Source organism: Nanorana parkeri, unplaced genomic scaffold (genome assembly GCF_000935625.1).
Source record: "Nanorana parkeri isolate BGI_ZX_2015 unplaced genomic scaffold, ASM93562v1 scaffold447, whole genome shotgun sequence".
NCBI classification, from domain to species: domain Eukaryota; kingdom Metazoa; phylum Chordata; class Amphibia; order Anura; family Dicroglossidae; genus Nanorana; species Nanorana parkeri.
Window position 1 is genome coordinate 1,132,953 of NW_017306715.1, and position 23,580 is coordinate 1,156,532.

General features: G+C 40.9%; 1 protein-coding gene across 1 annotated transcript in view; it reads right to left on the bottom strand.

Annotated features, from left to right (window-relative positions):
* Window positions 1–549: 549 nt before the first annotated feature.
* Window positions 550–23,580, bottom strand: part of KIAA2026 (KIAA2026 ortholog) — a 32,456-nt gene continuing 9,425 nt past the window's right edge. Inside the window, exons 3-9 of the mRNA XM_018560305.1 lie at window positions 21,865–22,065; window positions 16,550–17,952; window positions 13,067–13,146; window positions 8,891–8,980; window positions 7,899–8,014; window positions 6,904–7,070; window positions 550–4,301 (exon numbers count right to left, since the gene is read on the bottom strand). Coding sequence (XP_018415807.1) covers window positions 1,045–4,301; window positions 6,904–7,070; window positions 7,899–8,014; window positions 8,891–8,980; window positions 13,067–13,146; window positions 16,550–17,952; window positions 21,865–22,065 — 5,314 coding nt within the window. The 3' untranslated portion in view covers window positions 550–1,044. The remainder of the gene's footprint in view (window positions 4,302–6,903; window positions 7,071–7,898; window positions 8,015–8,890; window positions 8,981–13,066; window positions 13,147–16,549; window positions 17,953–21,864; window positions 22,066–23,580) is intronic.

A 23,580-nucleotide genomic window follows, 5' to 3' on the forward strand; every position in this document is an offset into this window, starting at 1 on the left:
TTCTGCCAGGTTTACCGGCTTTCTCCCAAATGTTTTAGGGCCCATTCATATCACATCCCGATCATCTCCAGACCAGATTGTTTCCGGACCCAAAATGCATCCTAATGTATCCCTATGCTATTAATGGCCTCTGTTCACACCATCGCAGTCCGTTCCAGACCAGAAAAACACTGCATGTCTCATTTTGTCTGGTCTGGAATGCACTGAAACTGTGGATAGCTTCACACCATTTTCCGAACCTGATCTGGTCCAAAAAATGGTGTGGACCTGCCCTTAGGCACAAGACAAATTTGAATTGGCCTTTTATTTGTTTGTTTTATTTGTTGTTTATAATGCGGACAAATACCACAAGAGATAAAAAATGTTTTTTAAAAAAGGTATAGAATAGGGCGCACCTTCAAAAGTACTACAAATGTAGGGTACAAGAGCTCTTCCCTTGCCCTTAAATTAAGTCTTTTGCATCAATTGTTTATAAAAGTACGTCGCAGGGATACAATCCTAATCCTTTTGCAATAGACAGGAGCAAACAAAAAAACCCAGTACAGTGACTCGTTTATTTACTACATGCAGATGAGCCTGCATTAATGCTAAACAGTACACTGAACTGCAAAATACTTAAAAAACTATACAATATGTAAACAAAACATAAATAAGACAATGCTCTTTATACATATGATTTAGTTAAGAATGTTAAAAGGTAAAGAATATATACAAGTTTTACATTTTGACTAAAATGTTCAGAACGCATAAATATTACATGAAAAAAAAATTGATTTTCTTTACAAATGTAAAAAGACAAATACTGTTCTAGCAAACTCTGAGAAGTATTGTGCAAATAGCTAAACTATCAATGTCAAACTATAAAATGGTACTGGCTGTTGAAAATGAATCCTATTGTTCACTAAAAAGAAACAACTTTAAAACAAAAACTTTAGATTAACTGTTTAAAGTCTTCATGAACAGCATAGGAAAACAACAATACATTGTCAGTTCAATAAAGTAAGTGCTACATCGGTTACTGGTTTCCCCTTATTTTAGTCGGCTTTAAGTTGCTACAGTGGGTGGCTTATCCGTTGTTGAAGACTGTTGCCTAAAACTATCAGCATCTGCCCTCTTGCTCTCTGACATGGCAGATGCAGGCAGGAGATTGCCAGGAGGGCTTGCAGTGTTTAACAAGACTGTCTCTGTGACTGGTGCACCTTTAGATAATGGTGCCATGTTTTGTTGCAGTGAATAGCTTCCTCTTTGTATACAAGGAACAAGAAGAGGCTGAAGTGCAGTTGTCGACAGAGTTTTGTTCACAGACAGAGAGCATGAAGAGAAATCACTAGATGCTATATTTACAGGCTGAATATTGGGTAGAGATTTCGACATATCAGGTGCAGTAGTGCACTTAAATGTTGGAATTGGGTACGGTGTTGGTGACATGTTTTGTTTCAATGCAGGTTGTGGTACTGTAGTACTAACAAGAGGTGAAGCATGACCCGCTTGTGCACTACCAACCAGTGGAGGTCCTTGCTTAGCATTAGTTGAAAGCAGTAGCATGTGACTGCCAGCTCCTAGACCTTGAGGCGGTACAATAAATCGTGTACCATTAATTGTGATTTGAGTTCCAGGAGCAAGTGGTGTGCTAGTGTTAATAATCAATTTATGATGACCTGAAGCTTCATTCATTTCTGGCCTTACTTGATTAACAGTAGTTGCAGGAAATGGTGGCAAAGCCTGTGAAGAAGCATGCCAAGGCTTATTTTTACACAATGTGGGTAGGAAAGAAGAAGACATTGTGGCTGGGGGCTTGCTCATATTTGTTGTAACTGGTGTATGAATACTTTGAGATATGGACTGGTTATTTTCACTTTGCTCCCTCAACGCTGGCTGATATGTAGATGTAATAGGCGTTGCTCCTAAGCTTGAAGTTGTCCCAAACAAAGCAGAGGATACTGCCCGCTGCAGTGATGATGATGCATGCTTTATCATTGGATTAGTTGACAGCAGAACGGATGATGAAAGATGCCCAGTTTTTACAGTTGAAATAGCAATAGTACTTCCTAAACTTGCTGTAGGTAATTGACTAGACACAGATGATAAAGTGCTTAAGTCATTCCCTTTTCTTTCAGTGGCACTATACAGGACTGTATTGGCAGGTGCCACTGACCCCTTTGTAGAAGCAACAGTATAGTCACAAGTAATATTTGAACTTGTGACATGTTCACTATGTGATTTTGAAAAAGTAGGTACTGTTGAAACAGCACAATCTTTCGGAGTGCCTTCATTTCCTTTTCCCAATGTATTCTGCAGAATGTTAATTGGAAACATGTTTTTAATGCCAGCAGTATTATTAACAATAGTCTGTCCAATGGTTAGACCAATCTTTACATCTTTAACTTGAGAAACAATAGGTGGTGAACTCATTTTTATAGGCGACCCCATGGTGGAAGGAATCAGGAAAACCTGTGGCTGTTCAGGAGGCCTGACATATGTTTTACCAATATTAGTAGAAGTAGTTTGCTTGGAGGTGGGTGATGTCATATTTGCAGTTGATGAACTGGCTGGAAGTTGAGTGTTAAAAAAAACAAACTTTTTTGGTGGTACTGGTGCCAATGCTGGTGGAGCAACAATGCCCATATTTGGTGATGTACCAGGTTGATGGATTGAAGGTGCAGTAAGCAACATGACTTGATGCATGGAAGATCCACCCACAAAATCACTCTTTGATGGAGTAGTACTGTCAGGCTGTACCAGAGAAACATTGGCTGCCTGGGTTTCACTTTGTTTTAAATCTGTTCCAGCCTTCCTAATGCCACTGCAGTCCTGCCCAGTACTACAGCAGGAAAGAGGAGTTACAGTACCTGCTGAAGTATTTGTATTAATAAAAGAATTGGTAGAAGGACAAGTACTTGCATGCGAAACAAACGGCAGAAAGTTAGGTTGCATAGGGTTAACCATGGTCTGAATTGTTACCCTAGGAGCAGGTTGGTGCACTTGTGCCCAGTTAGTGTTTGATTCTGTCACCTGGTTTATACCAACAGAGGCTGATGAGAACACTGGTTGACTTTGTGATGTAGTTACGGAAGTAAATGTAGAAGTTGCTGAGGGTTTAGTTCTTGACACTAGAAAGGACTGCAGCTGTGGTGTAAATGTGAATATAGGACTAGGAGGCATACCTGCAGTACCCTGATCTTGGCATGTTTGTACTTTCACAACACCAGTGTTACCACCACGGGTCCTCACAAGAATTGACTGAGAATCACGAATGCACACAGTTCTTAATTCTTGCTTTGCTTCAGCTATTTCCCTTTGTGGTACTGGGGACGAGTTTGCCATTTGAATTGCCACAGGAGGATTGCCTGTGTTTTGTGTGACATGTCCAAAGTCAGTCTTAATAGGTAACGACCGTCCGTAATTGGATGACATCACAGATGCTAGAAAATTTGAAGTGCTGTTTTTACTTGTTTCACATGGGTACAGTGATGTGCTGCTTGCAATTGTGGACACCGGTGGTTGGGAAACAGGAAGAGTAGCACATTTAGTGGAACATAAAATACTCTTGCTCAGAGCCATTGGTGGTGCCTGGGAACCAGTGTGACCTGTGGTGACACTGGACAATGGCACATTAAACGCACAGTGTTGATGCACTACATCAGATTGTGTGGGCTGGTTTACTTGGGGTGTTCTGTCATCTTTTTGCTGTATGAAAATATTTTTAGGTAAAACCAGGACCTGCTGCATGAGTCTATCTCCAGTTTTAGCATCTACCACAGGTTGCATCTGAATCTTCACAGAAGAATTCTGAAGATCAACTGGGACACACTGTCCATCCGGAAGTTTGTAAATCATCTGCAAGGGAGCTTTTAAAGGAGTCTGACAAGACAAGGGAGATTTCACTGGGTAAGGGGGCGTGGGTGAAGATGGTGTACTTTCAGAACAAGGCACAGTATTGCTAATAGTCTGAGTTAGCGGACTTGTTAAGGTCACCGGATTCCCACTATTCTTTGCCAGCAAAGTTTCAGTCAATTTCGGTCCTTTATATATACTAGGTGGGATACCAAGAGCCTCTCTGCCCACTTCCATTTTCTGAAGATCACTTGCAACACAGTTGCTTGAAGGTGTTTCTCCTTCTGTGGATGTAGAAGAGATCTCAGGGGTGCTTAATTTAATTTTTTGTGCTAAAATGTCTTTGTCTTCAGCTTCTACTAATCTAAACTGCCGCTTGCTGCTCCTCGTTTGGCATTTTAATATGTATTCTTTCTTGGGCATCTTGCCTTTCCCACAGACGTCCGTCTCAGTGTGCTCTAGTTTATCTGTAACAGACAATGAAACCATATTAATATTAGAAAGTTATCCAAACATATGTGCTGGCTTTAAATTCGTTTCATTATATACTACTGTACAACCATAAATTCCTTTTCATACATAAACCCAACTCCAGTATACTGATACATTTTCTATTATAAGGGTGAAGCAATGAAATCATCACATTTGGAAACAATTGCTTTTACATATGAAGCAACCTGTAGTATCCACTGTACCTGCTGAGACACTTGGCTTGTTTCCATTAAGTAAATGAAGATACAGTTTACAAAGTACCATTTATGAAAGTATTTCCAATGAGAACTATTACTCCATACCTACCAGGTGCAAACTTCCACTCTTCAACTATCATCTATCTATTTATGTTTGAATCTGATTGGTTGCTCAAGGAAATGCAGACATTCCTTTATGATGCTTTAATAAATGAGGTTCAGTGGCTTCATTGTCAGTAAATACCTGCTTTCATGCACTACATCTTGCAACTTTTTTTGTTGAGGTGTGTTCCTCTCTATTCTGTGTTCACAGTTCCTTATGGCAACAACCAAGCTTTACCATTTATTGAAAGGGGACTAACCACAAACACAGGTAACCTACAACATGATTTTCTTGCCTTTACAATGTTTTTTTTTTTTTAACGTATAAAAGAGTGCGTTACATATCAGTGATACATGATTAAAGAAACTTTCTCCCTAGGACCTGAACAGAAGAAAGTGTATGGTATTCATTTTTTATTTTTAGTTATATGCATATCTAACAGGAAGTCATTCTTTTTGTCTTTGAACAAAATCCTTGATGCATATTTTGGCTATCAACACTACTTTCAAGCCCAACTCTTCAGCACCCTAGTGCTTTCGCCTTCACATTACAGTATTTGATGCTTCTTTTAATTTGTATACTTACCTTATCCAGATGTCTTCAGGCTGATCATATGACATATCTCTTTGGATATTCTCCCAGCATTGAGTGGCCCTCATTGATGCATCATTACATTGAGTACAGCAAACAAAGTTGATGCCCAGCACTCAAGGTATGTCCTCAGTTTTCCCAGGAAACTGAGGACATTTAGTGGCAGAATGGAATTACTGCAGGGGACAGATTATCTGGCGTCGGCTAATGCTAGCCCTGTGAAGGTCTACAAACACAACAGGAACCCAATATAAGAACAAAAAAAACCCCCAAAACATTTTTATTTTGCCAATTTCTAGAAAAGTCCAATGTGAACAAGGGCAAACACACATCTAGTACAGTGAGAAATCGGTTAGATCTTCTGAAAATGTTTTTATTGCTGTAGGTGCCTTCTTGTTCCACTGACTACCGCACCTTACAATTCTTGCATGGGCATGAAAAGGATAGAAAGCAAAAGAAAATCTCCCCAATAGAGATTGACGTCTAAAGCTGGATTTTAATGAGAACTGGGAACATTATTAGTTTGTGGTGCCACTCTTTACCTTTTGTGTTTTGTATTGTTGTAAGCCTTCCCATGTGCGCCCTGCTATAAAGGCTGGTTATAGATTCATGCGGTTGCCATCTTTTTCTAGTTTGACTATTTTTGATGTGGGGGCGCGCTGGGGGTCCCAGCGTGCATTTTTGGTTGCTGGGCCCCCAGTGCATCCCTGCACCTTTTGAGGAGGAGTAGGCTGCCTCCCAGGCACACCTGCATTGAATCTATCAACTTCATTAATATGCTCACACTTGGAGACTCATATAAATAGAGTTAGGACGACACTTTGCAGAGGTGCCTTGACGGTGGCAGTGTGGCTTCCACATATTTTTGGCCAAAGGTTTGTCCAACTAAAACCTCTGTTTTTAACGCATACTGTTGACAGGGTAATTAGTTTTGTTGCAGGCTAGCTGGCAGGTGCGCTGGGGATCTCTTTGTGTTTTGTATTGTTGTAAGCCATCCCATGTGCGCCCTGCTATAAAGGCTGATTATAGATTCAAGCGTTTGCCATCTTTTTCTAGTTCCTCTCTTTGCCATCTGCCCTGCCATCGATCTCCCTCATACACATGATCGCCACACGATCTCCCTCTGATCTCCTCCCCGTTCTGTGAATGCAGGAACTGACGTTTATTACATCACTTCCGCATTCAGCTGTCACTCTCCGGCTACAGAAGCCTGAGAGAAGCTGGTGAAGCAGATCTGTGCTTCATCAGCTTCTCCTGGGGTCCCTAGGTGACATTAGGGGTCTTAGAGACCCCTGCTGTCTTTATGAAGAGGACCTGTCACATCATCTTTGCTATCACATAGGAGGCTAACAATAAAGTTAAGTTAAAAAAAAAACTGGTCACAAAAAAAAAAATTGACACCAAAAAAAACAAAAAAAACCACACGTCAGGAATGGCAGCTCCCCTATTACTATACTGGGGCACATTCTTGTTAATGAATGTGGTGAAGTACTGTAGAAGATACTAACTCAGATGTAAATTTAAATACATTTTAAGATGTTGCCAAACTGTGAAAACATTAACATGAATTTTCAGGAAAATATAAACACCCTTCGGTCCAGTTGCATTACAAATATTCTGCCGGGTAAAACAGATCACACACTTGTGTATTTAGCCATTTGGCTGCAGTTTTATTACAAAGCATACCATGACACTCGTTCTTCTCGATTTCCTTGTGACAGAGTTCAGATGATTTAGGTACAGAACTTGGAGATTTGCTTGGTACACAATCACCACAAGAAGATGATTCTCTGGTAAAATTCTCACATTCTGGCAGCCTTTTGAAATCATCATAGTCCTTTCTTAGACGTGCACTGCAAGAGAACATATAGGAAATGTCAGCAACCAACACTGCTCTGTGTCCATGCTGCTACCACTGCAACCTGAGCTGATGTCTCATGCTATATGATACAAAGGTCTGTAACCTGGACTGATGTCTCATCCTGTATTATACAAAGGTCTGCAACCTGGGCTTATGTCTCATGTTGTATTATACAAAGGTCTGCAACCTGGGCTGATGTCTCATGCTATGTGATACAAAGGTCTGTAACCTGGGCTGATTTCTCATGCTATATGATACAAAGGTCTGTAACCTGGGCTGATGTCTCATGCTATATGATACAAAGGTCTGTAACCTGGGCTGATGTCTCATGCTGTATTATAAAAAGGTCTGCAACCTGGGCTTATGTCTCATGCTGTATTATACAAAGGTCTGTAACCTGGGCTGATGTCTCATGCTGTATGATACAAAGGTCTGTAACCTGGGCTGATGTCTCATGCTATATGATACAAAGGTCTGTAACCTGGGCTGATGTCTCATGCTATATGATACAAAGGTCTGTAACCTGGGCTGATGTCTCATGCTATATGATACAAAGGTCTGTAACCTGGGCTGATGTCTCATGCTATATGATACAAAGGTCTGTAACCTGGGCTGATGTCTCATGCTATATGATACAAAGGTCTGTAACCTGGGCTGATGTCTCATGCTATGTGACACAAAGGTATACAACTAGATGTCTCATGCTATAGGACTATAAAATGTTACATAAACATCCACCTACTAAACAGGAGTTACATACTATCTTTTGAGTAAGTAAATATTTTCTAGGTTTACAATGCTGTGTTCAGTGTGTTATTACCGATTTCTTTGAAAAGCCTTCAGTAGCTTTGGTTCCCATGGCAACAGTTCATTTAGCAGACGTGTCAAGGTGCCATGAAGCTCTTTTACACCTTGCCTCCTTAAGTGCCATTTTACCTAAAACATTAATTGGAGCAAAGATAGTTTCAAGGAAAGGAAAACTGTATACAAAACCTATACAACCTATAAAAAAGCCTGAACAAGCTGACTGACACACCAGTATCTGCAGGCAGCAACATTGGCTACAGAAATGACCATAGCTGTCCAAAAGCAGCAGACAGTAGTAAACCAAAATATCAGGATACAGACTTTCAATGAACTACATGTGGAAATGATATATGTAAACAGTTTGTGGAACACGTATGTAAGATATTTTAGTTTTTACCATTCAACCTTAGGTGTGTTGTCAGCTTTAAAATCTGCTTAACTGGTGTATGGCCAGCTTTAGCTCTGGTTTGTGCAAACCAATTTTTGTTACAACTTTGGAGTAATAGGTAAAGGAAAGCGCTCGTCAGGAAGTGAAACATACATAGTGTATGGAACAAAGTATAAAAATAAAAAAATAAACCTTTTACAATTACACAATGCTGAAAATGTGTGCTACAAACCCGCAACCCTTAATACTATACCAATGTAACATATTTTATAACATAACAGATTAGGTAAATGATCTCTAGAAGAGCATCAATTAACAATCAGCTTCATATACTGTATCGGTTATATAAGAAGCTGGCATTTTTAAAGTTTTAGTCAGAGACTTTATGAAGCATAGAGCTGGATCTCTGTTCTAGGCTAGAAACGTTTTTCATTTAATTTGTTTACAAAGACTGAAAACTGTTATACGCTGCACTTATATATAGATGCAAAGCCAACTATGTTTAGCTTTTACCAGATATGGGAACATTAAACTATATCATTTTAAATAGTATTAGCAGCTCTTTTTCTATAAAGATAACGTGTATTTCAGTTTTACTTCACAAAATAAGCGCTCACCGATTTCTTTTTGTTGCTTTCCAAAGTTTTGAGCTCTCCATCAATTTTGTTAATCAGCTCCTTGAGTTCATCAAGATTTGTACACACAAGCTGAAAAGAGAAAACACTTATTAGGCAGAATATAGTTGTCAAATAAAATCCTCACCTCACCAATTCACACAGCTGACTCTTGCAGGTCTCTTACATAGGTAGGCCTCCATGGTATGCAGGTACAGGATCAGCCAATCAAATTAAGACAAAAAACGGAGGTGCTATGCATTGATATCCCTGTTCCTAGAGTTGCCACCTGGCCTGTAACATAACAGCCTGGCTCTGCATACCATGGAGACCTGTCAATGTTAATAATAGTAAAGAAATTCTAAAACAGATCAATTATTTTTGCCAGAAAGAGAGGCAACTTTCCCGGTGCATGTCTGTTTCACAAAGACAGAGACCACTCCAACAGCCCCTCTCAGAGTGTCAGTTGTACAGCTCAACAAAGTGAATGTCATTAACCACTTGCTGACCAGGTGTTTAGACCCCCTTCCTGTACAGGCCATTTTTCAGTATTCAGCGCTGCAGTACTTTGACTGACATTTATTCCGTCATGCAGCGCTGTACTGAAATGAATTTTATACAATTTTTTGGGGACAGATAGAGCTTTCTATTGGTGGTATTTAATCACCACTGGGGGTTTTATTTTTTACTATATTTCGGGAAAATGACAGAGCATTTTGGAAAAAAAAAAAAGTTTTTGTTACATTATGTTAGGAAACAATTATTATTATTCAATTTTTTTCGTAAAATATAAAAGACGGCGTCGGGTAAATAGACACCAAACATTTCAAGCCTTAAAATTGCGCACACCCGTGAAATCGCAAAAAAACTACCATACCCAAAATTGACCATAGGCGACGCTTTAAAAGCTTTTACCGCTCATCAGTTTAGTGTTATCAGTGATTGATGGCCCTAGAATTATTGGTCTTACTGCGCCGTTCGCGGCGATATGTAACATGTGAGGCGTAATGGGCGCAATCGTTGTTTTAGCAGGTATGAGCACCCGACGCATGTTTACATGCGTGTATGTATGGGGAGGACTTTAAAAAAAAAATTTACATTATTTTTTATGTGTAACTTGAAATTTTTTTAATGTCACCTAGGACCGGACCCCCGAAAGAAGCTGATTTGTTTGGTGTCAATTTTAATTTTTTTTGTGACCAGTTTTTTTTGTAACTTAACTTTTTAACTTTATTGTTAGCCCCCTATGTGATAGCAAAGAGGATGTGACAGGTCCTCTTTATAAAGACAGCAGGGGTCTCTAAGACCCCTAATGTCACCTAAGGACCCCAGGAGAAGCTGATGAAGCACAGATCTGCTCCATCAGCTTCTCTCCAGCGTCTGAAGCTGGAGAGTGACACAAGAATGCGGAAGTGATGTAATATACAGTGGAGAGGGGACCGGAGGGAGATCATGTACCGATCTCCCTCAAATCCCCTGTCAGAGAGGCACTGTGCTGGTCCCGGGCTCGCACCAGGCAAAGCGGAGACTGGGATCAGCGTGACAACGGGAGGGGGTACCCGGAGGTGGGGTGGGGCACGGGTCGGCAGCTGATACAAGCGATCTGCCGGCTCTATAGCCGGTGGATCACTTGTATGTTAACCGGCATCGCTGCCCGTTTTTAAATTGTCGGCATTTCCCACTCGCGCGCGCCACGCACAAGTGGGCGTGGCTGAGAGGACATCTAAAGACGCCTGCTCAGATCTATAGAGCTGAGGTAGAGCTGAGCTAGAGAGGTAGTTAAAGTGAACATATTCCATTTTAAAAGTAAGCTGTGCCCAGGAACATCCCTTAGTCCAAGGAGATTGCTCTTACTGAACCCTGAAACGCTGTCAGGTGACAGCGAAATGGCTGTTAGTAGAGCTTAAGCTGGACATGCAGCAGTTATATCTGCTGTTAGATAAACAAAATTGGTCATTAGCTCTGTAGTACAAGAGCCTAACTGACTGGGTATAAATTAAAATTAGTTGTTTTGGTAAACCCTCAACAGTTTGTTATATATAGGAGATAAAATGTAAAGAAAATCTAACTGGTGCACACCTACGATGTATTAAGAGCTCAGGGAAAGTCAGGCTTCGGTAACAGTAAATATGAACATAAATCAGAGACACATGGGAGGATTTTCTGGGTAACATCAAGACCTTATGGTGTCTTTTAGATTTACTAACACATGTGGTGTGAGGGCCTACGTAAATAATCCATTTAATTAATATCCACTATGACTTTAGGCACTTCACAGCTGGTAAAGATAAGGCTGGCCATACACCTGGCAATTTTTTTAGTCAACCCGCAGGCTAAACGCAAAAAAAATTGACATGATTTCTCCATCAACAACAGCGTGTCGATCGAGGAATTGCCACTGTTTGCATTGTATTCTGACAGGTGCTGCCGCCACCTGTCAGAATACCCGATCAGAGCAGTCAGCTAATTGGCTGCCGACTCCGATTGCATGAAAAACCAGCCAGCTCCTTGTGATCAGCTGATCGAGGAATGCTGGCTGAAAGGGAGCCGACAGCCACACACACTGTGCGAATTTCGGCCAGTACATTAAAGGAGAACTATGGGGTCAGGGCTTTTCCCCATAGTTCTCCTTAGGGTACCGGGAGGACACAAACTAGCGTCCTCCCGTTACCCTAAGCTCAGTATACCGTGAGCTACAGCTCGCGGTATACTGAGACGCCGCAGCCAGAGCGGATCCCGACATCGATGTCGAGATCCGCCCAGCTGCGTGAGTGACAACTGGCTCTGCCTATCTAGAGGCAGAGCCAGCTGTACCCGACCCCTCCCCGTCCGATCCGCCAGTCAGCGCTGGCGGATCGGAGCGGGGAGGGGGGGAATCCAGCCCCTCCCCTGTCACGGCAGAGAGCTGTGACAGGATCGAGAGGTGAGCGAACGAGAGAGCTGTGAAAGTCTCATTGTCACAGGTCGGCTAGAACTATGAGGTGAGTGAAAAGCACTCACCTCATAGTTCTCCTTTAAAAACTGGCTGAAATTTGGCCAGTGTATGGGCACCTTAGGGGAGACTGAACAATCAGATTGTAGCGTGTGTGTGGCTAGCTTTAGGCAGGACAATTACTTATTGAAGTTTAAATGGAGTAGAGGTTCATGAAAAGGTGCCAATGAAACCGCCGCTGCTACACTGGCACATCAGACATTCTTCATATTGTTGTTTAACCCCTTCATGACTGAGCTTGTTTTTAGTTTCTGTTCGTAAATGACTGACACACTTTTGACATTTTTGCTGTGTGATTCTTCCACGTCAGTAATATACTTTCTTACAAAGTGCACCCACACATATTATATATTGTTTTTTAGAGGACAGATAGGGCTATATATTTATATCACATATGTGTGTATAACGCCTCACTTAGGGCAAATAAAATATAAAAAAAAAGGAGGAAAAAAACATTAAAAAAACCCATTTGTAGTATTTTTTTTACAAAACCAGCACAGCTAAAAAAAATGCAATAAATACAATTATTCATTTATTTGTCCCTTATTTTTATTTTTACACATTTTTTTTTTTACACTTTTCACTTTTTTTTAAACTTAAAAATGTTATTTTATTTATTTATTTAATTAATTGCGGCATGTGTGTGTGCCCGCTCTGCTTTGACTCTCAGACACCCGATATTAAGGTATAGTGTGTCTGAAAAAGGTTAACCCTTTCATTAATGAATGCCTGTGTAGTAAGGACATCCATTAATGAATGTTAAAAGCTGATTCTCAGCGATTAACAGCCCTCTAAAGCAGCAAATAACTCGTCACGTACAGTGTACGTGACGAGTCATTTGGTCCCTTTGTGGCTGGACGTACAGTGTACGTCTCCCGTCACGAAGGGGTTAAAGGCTAGATTTACATTAGTTAAAGATGAACTCCAGGCAATTGTACTGGGGAAATTCAAAACAGGAGTTGAGAAATACTGTATTGTAGAATTCATGCAGCCAGATTTCAGCATGCCCCTCACATTTGGACTGGGTGGGTCTGCTTCCTGAGGCATGTGGTGTGTGACTTTCTATTACATTCAAACTTGTAGAATAATGTTTCCTTTAAGTTTTCTTTTTTGGATAAAAAAAAAACTTTTAGATAAATAGTAGCACTTAAAACCCCCCAAAAACAACAAAGAAACACGTCCGTTACCTGGAATTCTGGAGTAGCAGGTGAAGACACAGCACTTTTCTTCTTCTTTACAACTATATTTGTAGAGAACGATTTTTTTCCTTCCGAAAAACAATGAGAAAAGAAACCTCATAAGCATTCTGTGGCATCAAACTGGTCAACTCTTGCACATTTTTTTATATGAAATAGTCAGCACAAACAAAACTATTTATGAAACATTTTTCAAACAGATGCTGCAGAGTCAGGCATTCCATTATTGTGTACCTAGTGTGCAGTTCTGAGAATGGCCAATTACTTAGCATGGATGAACGAATCTCCCACTGTGTACATTTTATTCTGATAGTGGTACCAGCCACCGTCAGAATACCTAAACAGTGCTTGCAGTGAATCGGCTGCAAGCACTGCACGGCTGACAATTTTCCAGCATGTCCTTTCGACAAAAGTCAATCTAATGATCGACTTTTGTAAAGGTGATAGGGCCACCCACGGATTGAATTTCAGCTGATTTAGCAGGATTTGGATGAAATTCAATCCATGTGTACCCAGCTTATAGAGGAGGCTACACCCTTATGTTTAACCCCTTCATGACTGAACTTTTTGTTTTTCAGTTTCTGTTCGTTAAATGACTGAAGCACTTTTTACATTTTTGCTGTGTGATTCTTCCACGGCAGTAATATACTTTCTTACCTAGTGCCCCCACACATATTATATATTGTTTTTTAGAGAACAGATAGGGCTATATATTTATATCACATATGTGTTCCTAACACCTCACTTAGGACAAATAAAATATAAAAAAAATTAGGGAAAAAAACCCCAAAGAAAACACTTTTTCACCCAGTTTTGATTATTTTTTAGAAATATAGTACAGCTAAAAAAATGCATTCAAATAAAAATTAATTTTTTTGTGCTTTATTTGGAAACACTTCACATCCCAAGGATTTAAAAAAAATGTTCTGTACTTCTCAGCCTAAAACTGAAAGCTAACATTTTATTTTTTTTCTCTAAAAGCTAATAGTGGCCACCAGATCAGACAGGTGGCATACAATGTTAGTGTCACTAAGTGTCACACTTTGTGATAGCGACATACTTTGAAAATCGCCGTCATTGCTGACAGGGGAAAAAAAGAGGGACATGACAAGCCAGTGTTTACAAACTGTCACTATGATTGCCTTATAATTTAAATTCATTTTTGGTTATTAATTTTTGGTTATTAGGCTGCCCCAAACTCAGGGACATCCAAAAATAACCTCAGTGATATTGATCCTTACATGAACTGCAACATTACAGGGTCAGATGTCATTGAAGACTTCTGATCGTTGTGGAGCCCTGAATAACTGCAGACGTACAGCGTATGTCCGCAGCCATTTGGGCACTTAAAGTGACATTTAAGTCCCAAATGTCCCCTCGCCCCCTCCCCCACCCCCGCTGCTTTAAGGACTTACCATAAGTGGTGCCTCTTGATCAGATCATCGTCTTCTTTCCACTTGAATTCAGCAACACCTCCAGCGCTGGTGGCGGTCTCTGATCCAGCGTAGACTCCTGTCTCTCCCTGTCCCACAGTATCTGTCAGACTGCAAGCTCCCGGATGCGTGCATTCAGCTCCACTGTGTCTCTCCTCTTCTCCCCACCAAAGATCTCTACTGCGCAAGCACCTGCCCAATCATCCTGCATGGCCGCTGGAGAAGATTCAGATCTTCAGACAGGAGCGAGTGGCGGAGACACAGGTAAGCAATTAACTTTTTTGGCTTTTTTAAAAATGTTTTTGCATATATCTACTCTGTGCTAGCAGGAGATATATGCAAAAAAAAAAACCCCAAGAGTTTAATTCTAGTTTAATAACGGGGACATACAGTGTACGTCTCTCACTGCTAAGAGGTTAACATACAACAAAGGACACATTTTGAAATGTTCACTAATGGCAATCTACAAAAGGATACTTCTAGATAATTGCAGCCTTCTTATTCTTTGCATACCTTATATTTCCTTTCCTCCCCAATTCTACTCACAGTGGCCATTTTTACTAAAGGGCAGAGGAACCCACCATCTTCCTTTACTTTCTGGAACTTTGGCACATATGACTAAGGACATGTGACCATGCACATCATCCCAGGGGGAAAAAAATATTTTTCCTACGATCTTGAAAGATTTTGCAGTTTACAGATGAGATTTCCAGCAAAGCTATGTGATATAGCCTTCCTAGGATGCATCTCTTAGGCCCAGATGACTTCACTAATGCATAATGAGGACCAGGAAGTGGAAAAACAGTAATTGGAAGAAATAAAAAAAAGTTTAACTAATTAATTTAGATGTAAATAACTGACGTGATATTTAGTGAAAGGGGTAAAGGTTCACTTTGAAGAAGAACTAAGGGCAGAATAATCTTAACCCTTGCAGTGGGGCTACCCCCACAGTGCAAGGGTTAAGTGCTAATTTTTGCCTAGGGACAACAACAAAAAAAGATGATGATATATTCACCTGAACTTTAGAGCTGGTTGGCTGTTAGGCCGGTTCCTGCAACTTCTCTCCTCCTCCACTCCAGCGAAGGACTGTCCCTCGGCATCCTCATATCCTATACACTGCATTGGACGTGATGACTCGCAGCAACTTAGACCACCTGAGTGGAGGGGGAGAGAGGCTGCAGGGACCTCTCTGGCAGACAGCTCCGAGGTTCAGGTGAGTATATCTTTGTTATTTTCCTCCCTAGACGAAAATGAACACTTAACCCTTGCATTGCAGGGGTAGCCCTACTATAAGTTAATACACATTTTGCCCGTAGTTCTTCTTTAGCTGGACCAGACAGCTCACCCACACAGCAGTAGTGATACAGAAAGACTTTACAGAAGCTGCATTCTTGTGGCAGAATAGGAGTACTGCATAGGACACTTTTACATTTGAGGTATTGCAGCAAGAGCTGTTATACTTGGTTTGAAACCACCAAAGGAAAAATGGAAAAAAGAAATAGCCTGAACATGGACTTTAAAGTCAATCTATGAATTAAAGTCTGCTTTATGAGGCCAGAAAACGTGTAATTTAACATAGAACATTACTTTCTTGTGAGAAACACTGCTGCCGCTATTGACTTGCTTGCCTAAAATGCTAGTTGCTTGCTCATTATGCTGATCCACTAGATTCAATACACTGGGGGGAAATTCATCAAAACTGGAGCAAACAAAATCTGGAGCAGCTGCCTATGGCAATCAATCAGCTTCTCTCTTCAGTTTGTTCAATTCAACTTTGACAATAACACATGGAAGCTGATAGGTTGCCATGGGCAACTGCTCCAGGTTTCGCCTGTTCTAGTGTTGATAAATTCCGCTCACCAAGTCTCTGGCATTAAACAAGTTTGCAGATAAACACTTTTCACTGATGTTTCTGACGTTCTTAGTTCTAGTAATAACCCCCCTCCTCCCACTCCCCTCTTTTTTGAAGCATAATAGCCATCTTTGGCTGAAAAAAAGATATCTCAATTAATGATGAACAGATGATTCTTCCAGAACTTACCAGACTTGTGCTTCTTGTGCTTGGCTCTTTTTTTGTTAAGGAACAATTTGTTATGCATTTCAGTCTTAAAAGATTTGAATGTGTTCTGAAGATTTTCAAATCTACCCTGTGTATTTTCTGTCATAAGATCTTTCATTTTTTTCTTTTTCTTCTTCTTTTTTGCTTGCAACTTGCGAAGTTTCATCTTTTCACGGTTGAGTGCAGAATGATCTAAAATAATATCCATTGCCATTCGGTGGCAAAGAACTTCAGTGTTGTTGCTGTGGTTGCCATTCACGTGGACTTGAAATTTTTTAAGTGCATTTTCTTTTAGTGGGCTAGTGTCGGTCTTGAGAAGGGTAATATCTGAATATTTTTCTACATTTTCCAGAATCCTGATTTCTCCAGGACTCAGGGGTTCTCCGTAGCCCACTAGTTCTCCAGGGCTACTAGGCTTTTCTACGTTCTCTTTGCAAGAAGCATGCTTATTTATGTCACAAGGATTCTGGTCTTCATGCTGCCCGGCTGTCTTCACATCATGCTTTGTGCTACTTACACAACTGTCCATATAACCGTTTTCAGAACAATCATCATGTAGCTCCTCACTAGTCCTTGGGCTTGGAGATATTACTAGCTGAACAGATTTAAGCTGACCATTGTTCTTTTTCGGATATTTACATTTGGACCTAGTGAATCGTGCTCTTGGCATCCTTTTAATCTTAATCGGAGGGAGAGGAAACTCTGGGGCTTTCAAGGGTCTCTGTCTGTATATTCGTACATCTGCACCACAAAACTGTGGGAAGTGAATATAGGCATTTTCTTGAGCATCGTAACCTAAGATCACTTCTCTGCATTCATGGATTGGTTGTCCAAGTACTGCATCCTGAACTTCGTTCTGCGTTTCATACACAAAGTCGCAAAGACCTTTAAATAACCAGACCTTCTGATGAAATGTCAGTTCATGAAATGTTTTTTGTTCAAGAGGATTCACTTCCCCAAGGACCTTAAAGAACTGAGAACACAATCCAAGCTTCTCAGCACATTTCTCAGGGTGCTCTGCCTGTCCTATAACCGTGTACCATTGCTGAACCTTCTGCTTAAGTGCCGCTTCCCAAGCTCGGTATGGGAGATTGGGTCTACGGTGTAAAGTTGGTCTGCGGTGCGGTGGGCTTAGTAAAGAAGTCATTATTTTTGACAAAAATACATTGCACTGAGGCATTAATAAACATCTTTCTAGTTCATAAAATACTATTTCAGGAAGGTTTAATATTTGTTGTGCTAAACAAAGGAAATGGCCTATGGCTGGTATTTCCCACATGGTCTCCATGCATGAAGGTGCAGCAAGAGCCAGGAAGTTTTTGTCCCATTCTTCCATTTCTTTTTGGCTAGCTTCCTCTGCTTCCTTGCGCTCTTGTTCCTTAAGTCTGCTTAGACAAAAAAGACAAAAATACATGTCTGTGTATCATTTTGCTTTTTTATACAAAATTATAAGTAGTCCGTATTTAAATGCACTTTAATTTGAAAGCAAACCATAGGTTGGTAATGTACAGCTGTACCTTTGTATATGTATGGGCTCACCTCCCTTAATTATACCTAAAATCAGACCTGAGATGCAGCTTACTCCCACTTTATATTGCCCGGCTTGAGTCAGCCAGTGTTCGCATTCAATTTTCCTCCAGGTGCCTGTGCTCCAGCATGCAGGCACGACTACAAGATGAATGGGAGAGGCTAACTTGGGAGAGGCTAACTTGGCTCTCTTATTTCTTTCTATGGAGCCTATAGGCACACCTGGATGGGTCAGGCTGGGAACACACACTCACAATTTGTTAATAAAATGGAACAGCCTGCCATTTTAAAGAATGGGATACTTGCTATGTATTTTTAGATAATGTTGTAGTGCTTGGTAGCTGCATTTATTTGTTCTCGATGACATTGCTCTTTGTTAATGGAAAGGGATATTTTTATGGTTGTTCTGGAAACATTACAAAATATTTCCAATAATATCTGATTAAAAAAGGGGGGGGAAAAAGGGGAGAGAGACCTATTCTTTAACCACTTGAAGACCAGGGTGCTAAACCCCCTTCCTGGCCAGGCCATTTTTCAGTATTCAGCGCTGCGTTACTTTGACTGACATTTATTCTGTCATGCAACGCTGTACTGAAATGAATTTTATACCATATTTTGGGGACAGATAGAGCTTTCTTTTGGTGGTATTTAATCACCACTGGGGGTTTTATTTCTTACTATATAACAAAAAAAGTACCCTAAAGTTTGTAAAAAAAAACTGTTTCCCTATAAATTATGAAACATTTATTATCACCCCAATTTTTTTGGTAAAATATAAAAGACGGGGTCACGTCGGGTAAATAGACACCAAAATTTTGTGCGCCCTCGAAATCGCAGAAAACGACCACACCCAAAATTGGCCATAGGCAACGCTCTAAAAGCTTTTACCGCTCATCAGTTTAGTGTTATCAGTAATTAATGACTTAATGGCCCTAAACTTATTGCTCTCATTCTGACGTTCGCGGCGATATGTAACAAGTGCGGCACAATAGGCGGAATCTGCGTTTTTGCAGGTTGGCGCACTCAGGACATTTTTGCGTGTATATGTGGGGGGCAGGGGACTTTAAAAAAAAAATGTGTTATTTTGAAAAAAAAATTATTTGGAGACTATTTTTTTTTCTTTATTTTTTTATGCTTTAATATTTTATTTTTTTTACACATAACTTTATTGCTATCACACAGGGGACTAAGAAATCCCCTATGTGATAGCCAATTCATATAACAGGTCCTCTTTATGGAGACATCAGGGGTCTCTAAGACCCCTGGTGTCACCTAGGGTCTAGATCTGTCACCTAGATCTGCTTCAGCAGCTTCTCACATGCATCTGTAACCGATAGTGACACTGATTGCAGGAAGTGATGTAATATACATCACTTCCTGCATTCAGGGACCGGAGAGGAAAACAAAAGTGGGATTGTGTATTGATCTCCCTTTGATCTCCTCTGACAGCGTCGCCGTGCCGGTCCCAGCGGTTCTCAGCGGGACCGGCAACGGAGACGACAAGGGGGGGACAGGTGGGATGGGGTGGCGCACACCCGCAGCTACCACGAGCGGTCCGGCGTCTCTAGAGACGCCCGATTGCTTGAATGTAAACAGCCATCGCTGGCTGTTTACATTTCTGACAGTTCCCCACTCGTGTGCGCACGAGCGGGGGGAGGGGCAGGACGTCTTAAGATCCCCTCCCGGTCCTATAAGGCTCCCGTCCGGCCGTTCAAAAAACGGCCATGGACCGGAGGTGGTTAAAACAGTGGGCTTCAGGAAAGTTGAAGTGGAACTGCAAAAAAAAATTCTCAGGATTTCTACCATATCTCAAATATACAGTTGTGCTCAAAAGTTTGCATACCCCGGCAGAAATTGTTACATTTTGGCATTGATATTGAAAAAATTACTGGTCTTCCCAAAAACCTGTGTTTTATTTAAGGATAGTGATCATATCAAGCCATTTATTATCACATAGTTGTTTGGCTCCTTTTTAAATCATAATGATAACAGAAATCACCCAAATGGCCCTGATCAAAGGTTTACGTACCCTGGTATGTTTGACCTTGTTACAGACACACAAAGGTTAAAATGGTAATGAAAGGTTAATTTCCCACATCTCTAACTTTTTAAATTGCAGTTAGTGTCTGTGTAATAGCCCTCATGCACACGAGAAAAGGGCGGCTCCTACTGATCCGTGCAAGTTCGTATCGGGCCGCTCCCGGGAAGACAGGTGCTGCATGTGATTTGTACGCAGCAGCCTGTTCTTCTCTATGGGAGTACGCCGCCCTACGCTCATCCAAACTGCACGTCCGTGCGGATGTCCATACTGGTACGCTGACAGGATGGATTCTGTCTGCTTCAGAGCAGGGACACCCGCACCTGTACGGACGGGCAGGTCGGGTGAGTGTAGGGTGGCGTACAGGCCCCAAACTCCCACAGAGAAGGACAGGCTGCTGCGTGTAATCACACGCAGCACCTGTCCTTCCCGGGAGCGGCCCGATACGGCTGAGATATCCAAAGTCTTGAAAATGAATGCCAGTGAGTCCTGTTCAACCACTTAAGAAGTGGAAGATTCTGGGATCTCGATACCAAGCCTCACTAAACCAAAAAGGGGAATACCCTCTTCCAACAGGTGTTCCCGCTTAAAGACCCCCCCCCCCCCTTTCTCTCCCTTTAGGCCTCATTCACACTACCGCACAAATACGCGCATATGCAAATAAATGGCTCCATACACATAGCTGCACATGGAGCCATATATTTGCGTAGTGTAAAAATGCGCAAACACAAAATGGAACCGAGATGCGTCCGGGCAGCTTATTTCACGCACATACACGCGTGTACGCTCATAAAGTTCATTAAAATTTCTATTACGAATAATGCATTCTGGGATTGCATATAGACACGTACGCTCATAAAGTTCATTAAAATTTCTATTACGAATGATGCATTCTGGGATTGCATATAGTGCACGCATATACGCACATGTACGTCTATATACGCAATATTATATATATTATATAATATATATGCAAAATAAGGATTTTCCATCACTTTTTGTCCTAGTGACAGTGGTCACCATTTGGAACACCGCAATAAAAAACTGATAGAGGTTTGTTACTGCTCAAAGAATTTACAGCAGTCTAAAAATGCATTCATCTTTCTTTCTCCCCATAAGTCCCCATTATCTTTGTACCTCCAACTTCCTGGACTAATATTTCATGATATACAACCCAAGGGCCTGGGCAGTAACCTTTAGATCTTTGGCTGTGTTTATACAGGTTGCTTCATACAGGTCAGCCCCCGCTTGTGCCTTTCACTATGTGAGAGTCTAGTAAAATAATGTAGAATAGACTAAAATGATCACAGGGAATGATGAGACTGAGGATATGGTTTTTTCATTCCACTACAGCTGATGATATTTTCATGCAGCGTTCCAAACGGTCCTTATAGATTGTTCGTAGTCTTTTAAGATCTATCACCAGAACAAAGATAAACGATTGCTTTTCAATAAAAGGTTGTTTTTTTTTCAAGTGTATTTAAACCTTAACCTTATCTACCTTCTCTTATTTGCAACCTTTTGGACTTCCTGTTGTGAGCTAACAACACAGTCCTATTGCTGCATGGAACCTCTCTTCAGGACACCATCTGACTCTAAAATCTCATTTAGATTTACAAAAACCTGCAAGGCCCTTCTTATACAATTAACTCAATCTATACACGAGTTAGCCCTCGCACTACATAACTGTACAATGTGTAATGTGCGTCATCCAATTAAACAGATGATATACCTTTTTTCTTCTTTTGCTCTTAAAAACTCAGCTTGCTTTAGGACCTGCACCATTACAGATTCCATTGCTCCTGCGTTAGCATTGGCCAAACTTCGTGCGGACGATCTCCGTCTTGTTAAAGTGTACGCTGATTCTTTATCTTCCTCCACTCCACAGAGACTTTTTGAGGATGCGGTTGACAATGTTCTATCTCTGAGGCTCCTTAAAGATTGAAATATAAACATTCAGCATTTTACAGGAAAAAAACAACTTCGGAAGACATCAGTATTTCTCCTGCTTGTATTTCCAGAATGGACTCTAAGAAGCAATACACACTTAAAAACACTTCTGTAAACAAATACAGAAAAATGGTAAGTATGGTGATAAAACCTAAAAGACTACTTGTGAGAAATTGTGACATTTATTATATTCTGGTAAGCACATGTGGATAAGATATGCAATGATAGTATCCAGTTCTTTATTATTTCACATGCAGAGCAATCTGCCCAGCAAAAGTCACAGCTAGGAGATGGGAAAATCTATGCCAGAAAAGCATGATCCTGCAACAGTTTTTTTTTTTTAAACCATGGGAATAAAAGGTGACGGCTGCTACAAGTTATAATACAAGGGCTGCTTACTACAGTCATCATTTCTTCTTATGCTATGAATCCAAATAGATTTAAAAAAAAAAACTGTTGCAGGAGAATTGCTCAAACACTCCTGCCATAGAATGCAGCAGTCACTTTTACTGGTTAGCTTGGTCTGAATGTAAGTGTGAAGAAAACCAAATATGAAAGGCAAGTGAACTTTCATATGCAAAGTCATTCATAAACAGCTACAGTTGGGCAAAAAAGTATTTAGTCAGCCACCAATTGTGCAAGTTCTCCCACTTAAAAAGATGAGAGAGGCCTGTAATTGGCATCATAGGTAGGCCTCAACTATGAGAGACAAAATGAGAAAACAAATCCAGACAAATCACATTGGCTGATTTGGAACAAATTTATTTGCAAATTATGGTGGAAAATAAGTATTTGGTCAATATCAAAAGGTCATCTCAATACTTTGTTATATATCCTTTGTTGGCAATGACAGAGGTCAAACGTGTCCTGTACGTCTTCACAAGGTTGGCACACACTGTTGCTGGTATGTTGGCCCATTCCTCCATGCAGATCTCCTCTAGAGCAGTGATGTTTTGGGGCTGTAACAATTGGTGGCTGACTAAATACTTTATTGCCCCACTGTACATTCGGCTGCCAGGTTAACATCCTTGATTTATGCATATTTGGTTCATACTCGTCATTGCTATGAGACCAAGTGTGATACTACACTTTATTTTTGGACTACACTAACCATTTTGATCAATCTTTCCTCTCAGAAAAGTAAAACCCTGCACACATTCGATCTCCTCACTATCAATTGCTATTTTGACCTATCCACTCCTTGGAGTGGTCATGATCTTGGTCTGTTTGATGTTCAAGAGAAGAAACTTCTCGATTTCTGCTTTGATCTTTGAGAGGAGGGTCATGTCATCAGTGAATTGAAGATTATTGATGTTCCTTCCTCCAATCTTTACTTCCAGTTTTTTGGAAGCATTAACCCCTTTGTGACTGACGACGTACAGTGTACGCCGCCAGCATCGGGGCTGTTTAAACAGACAGCTGTTGCCAGATCGCTTCTAGAGTCCCGTGAAGCGCCCCCCCCCCCCCCCCCCACCCCCCCCCCCCCGCTCCCCTGTCA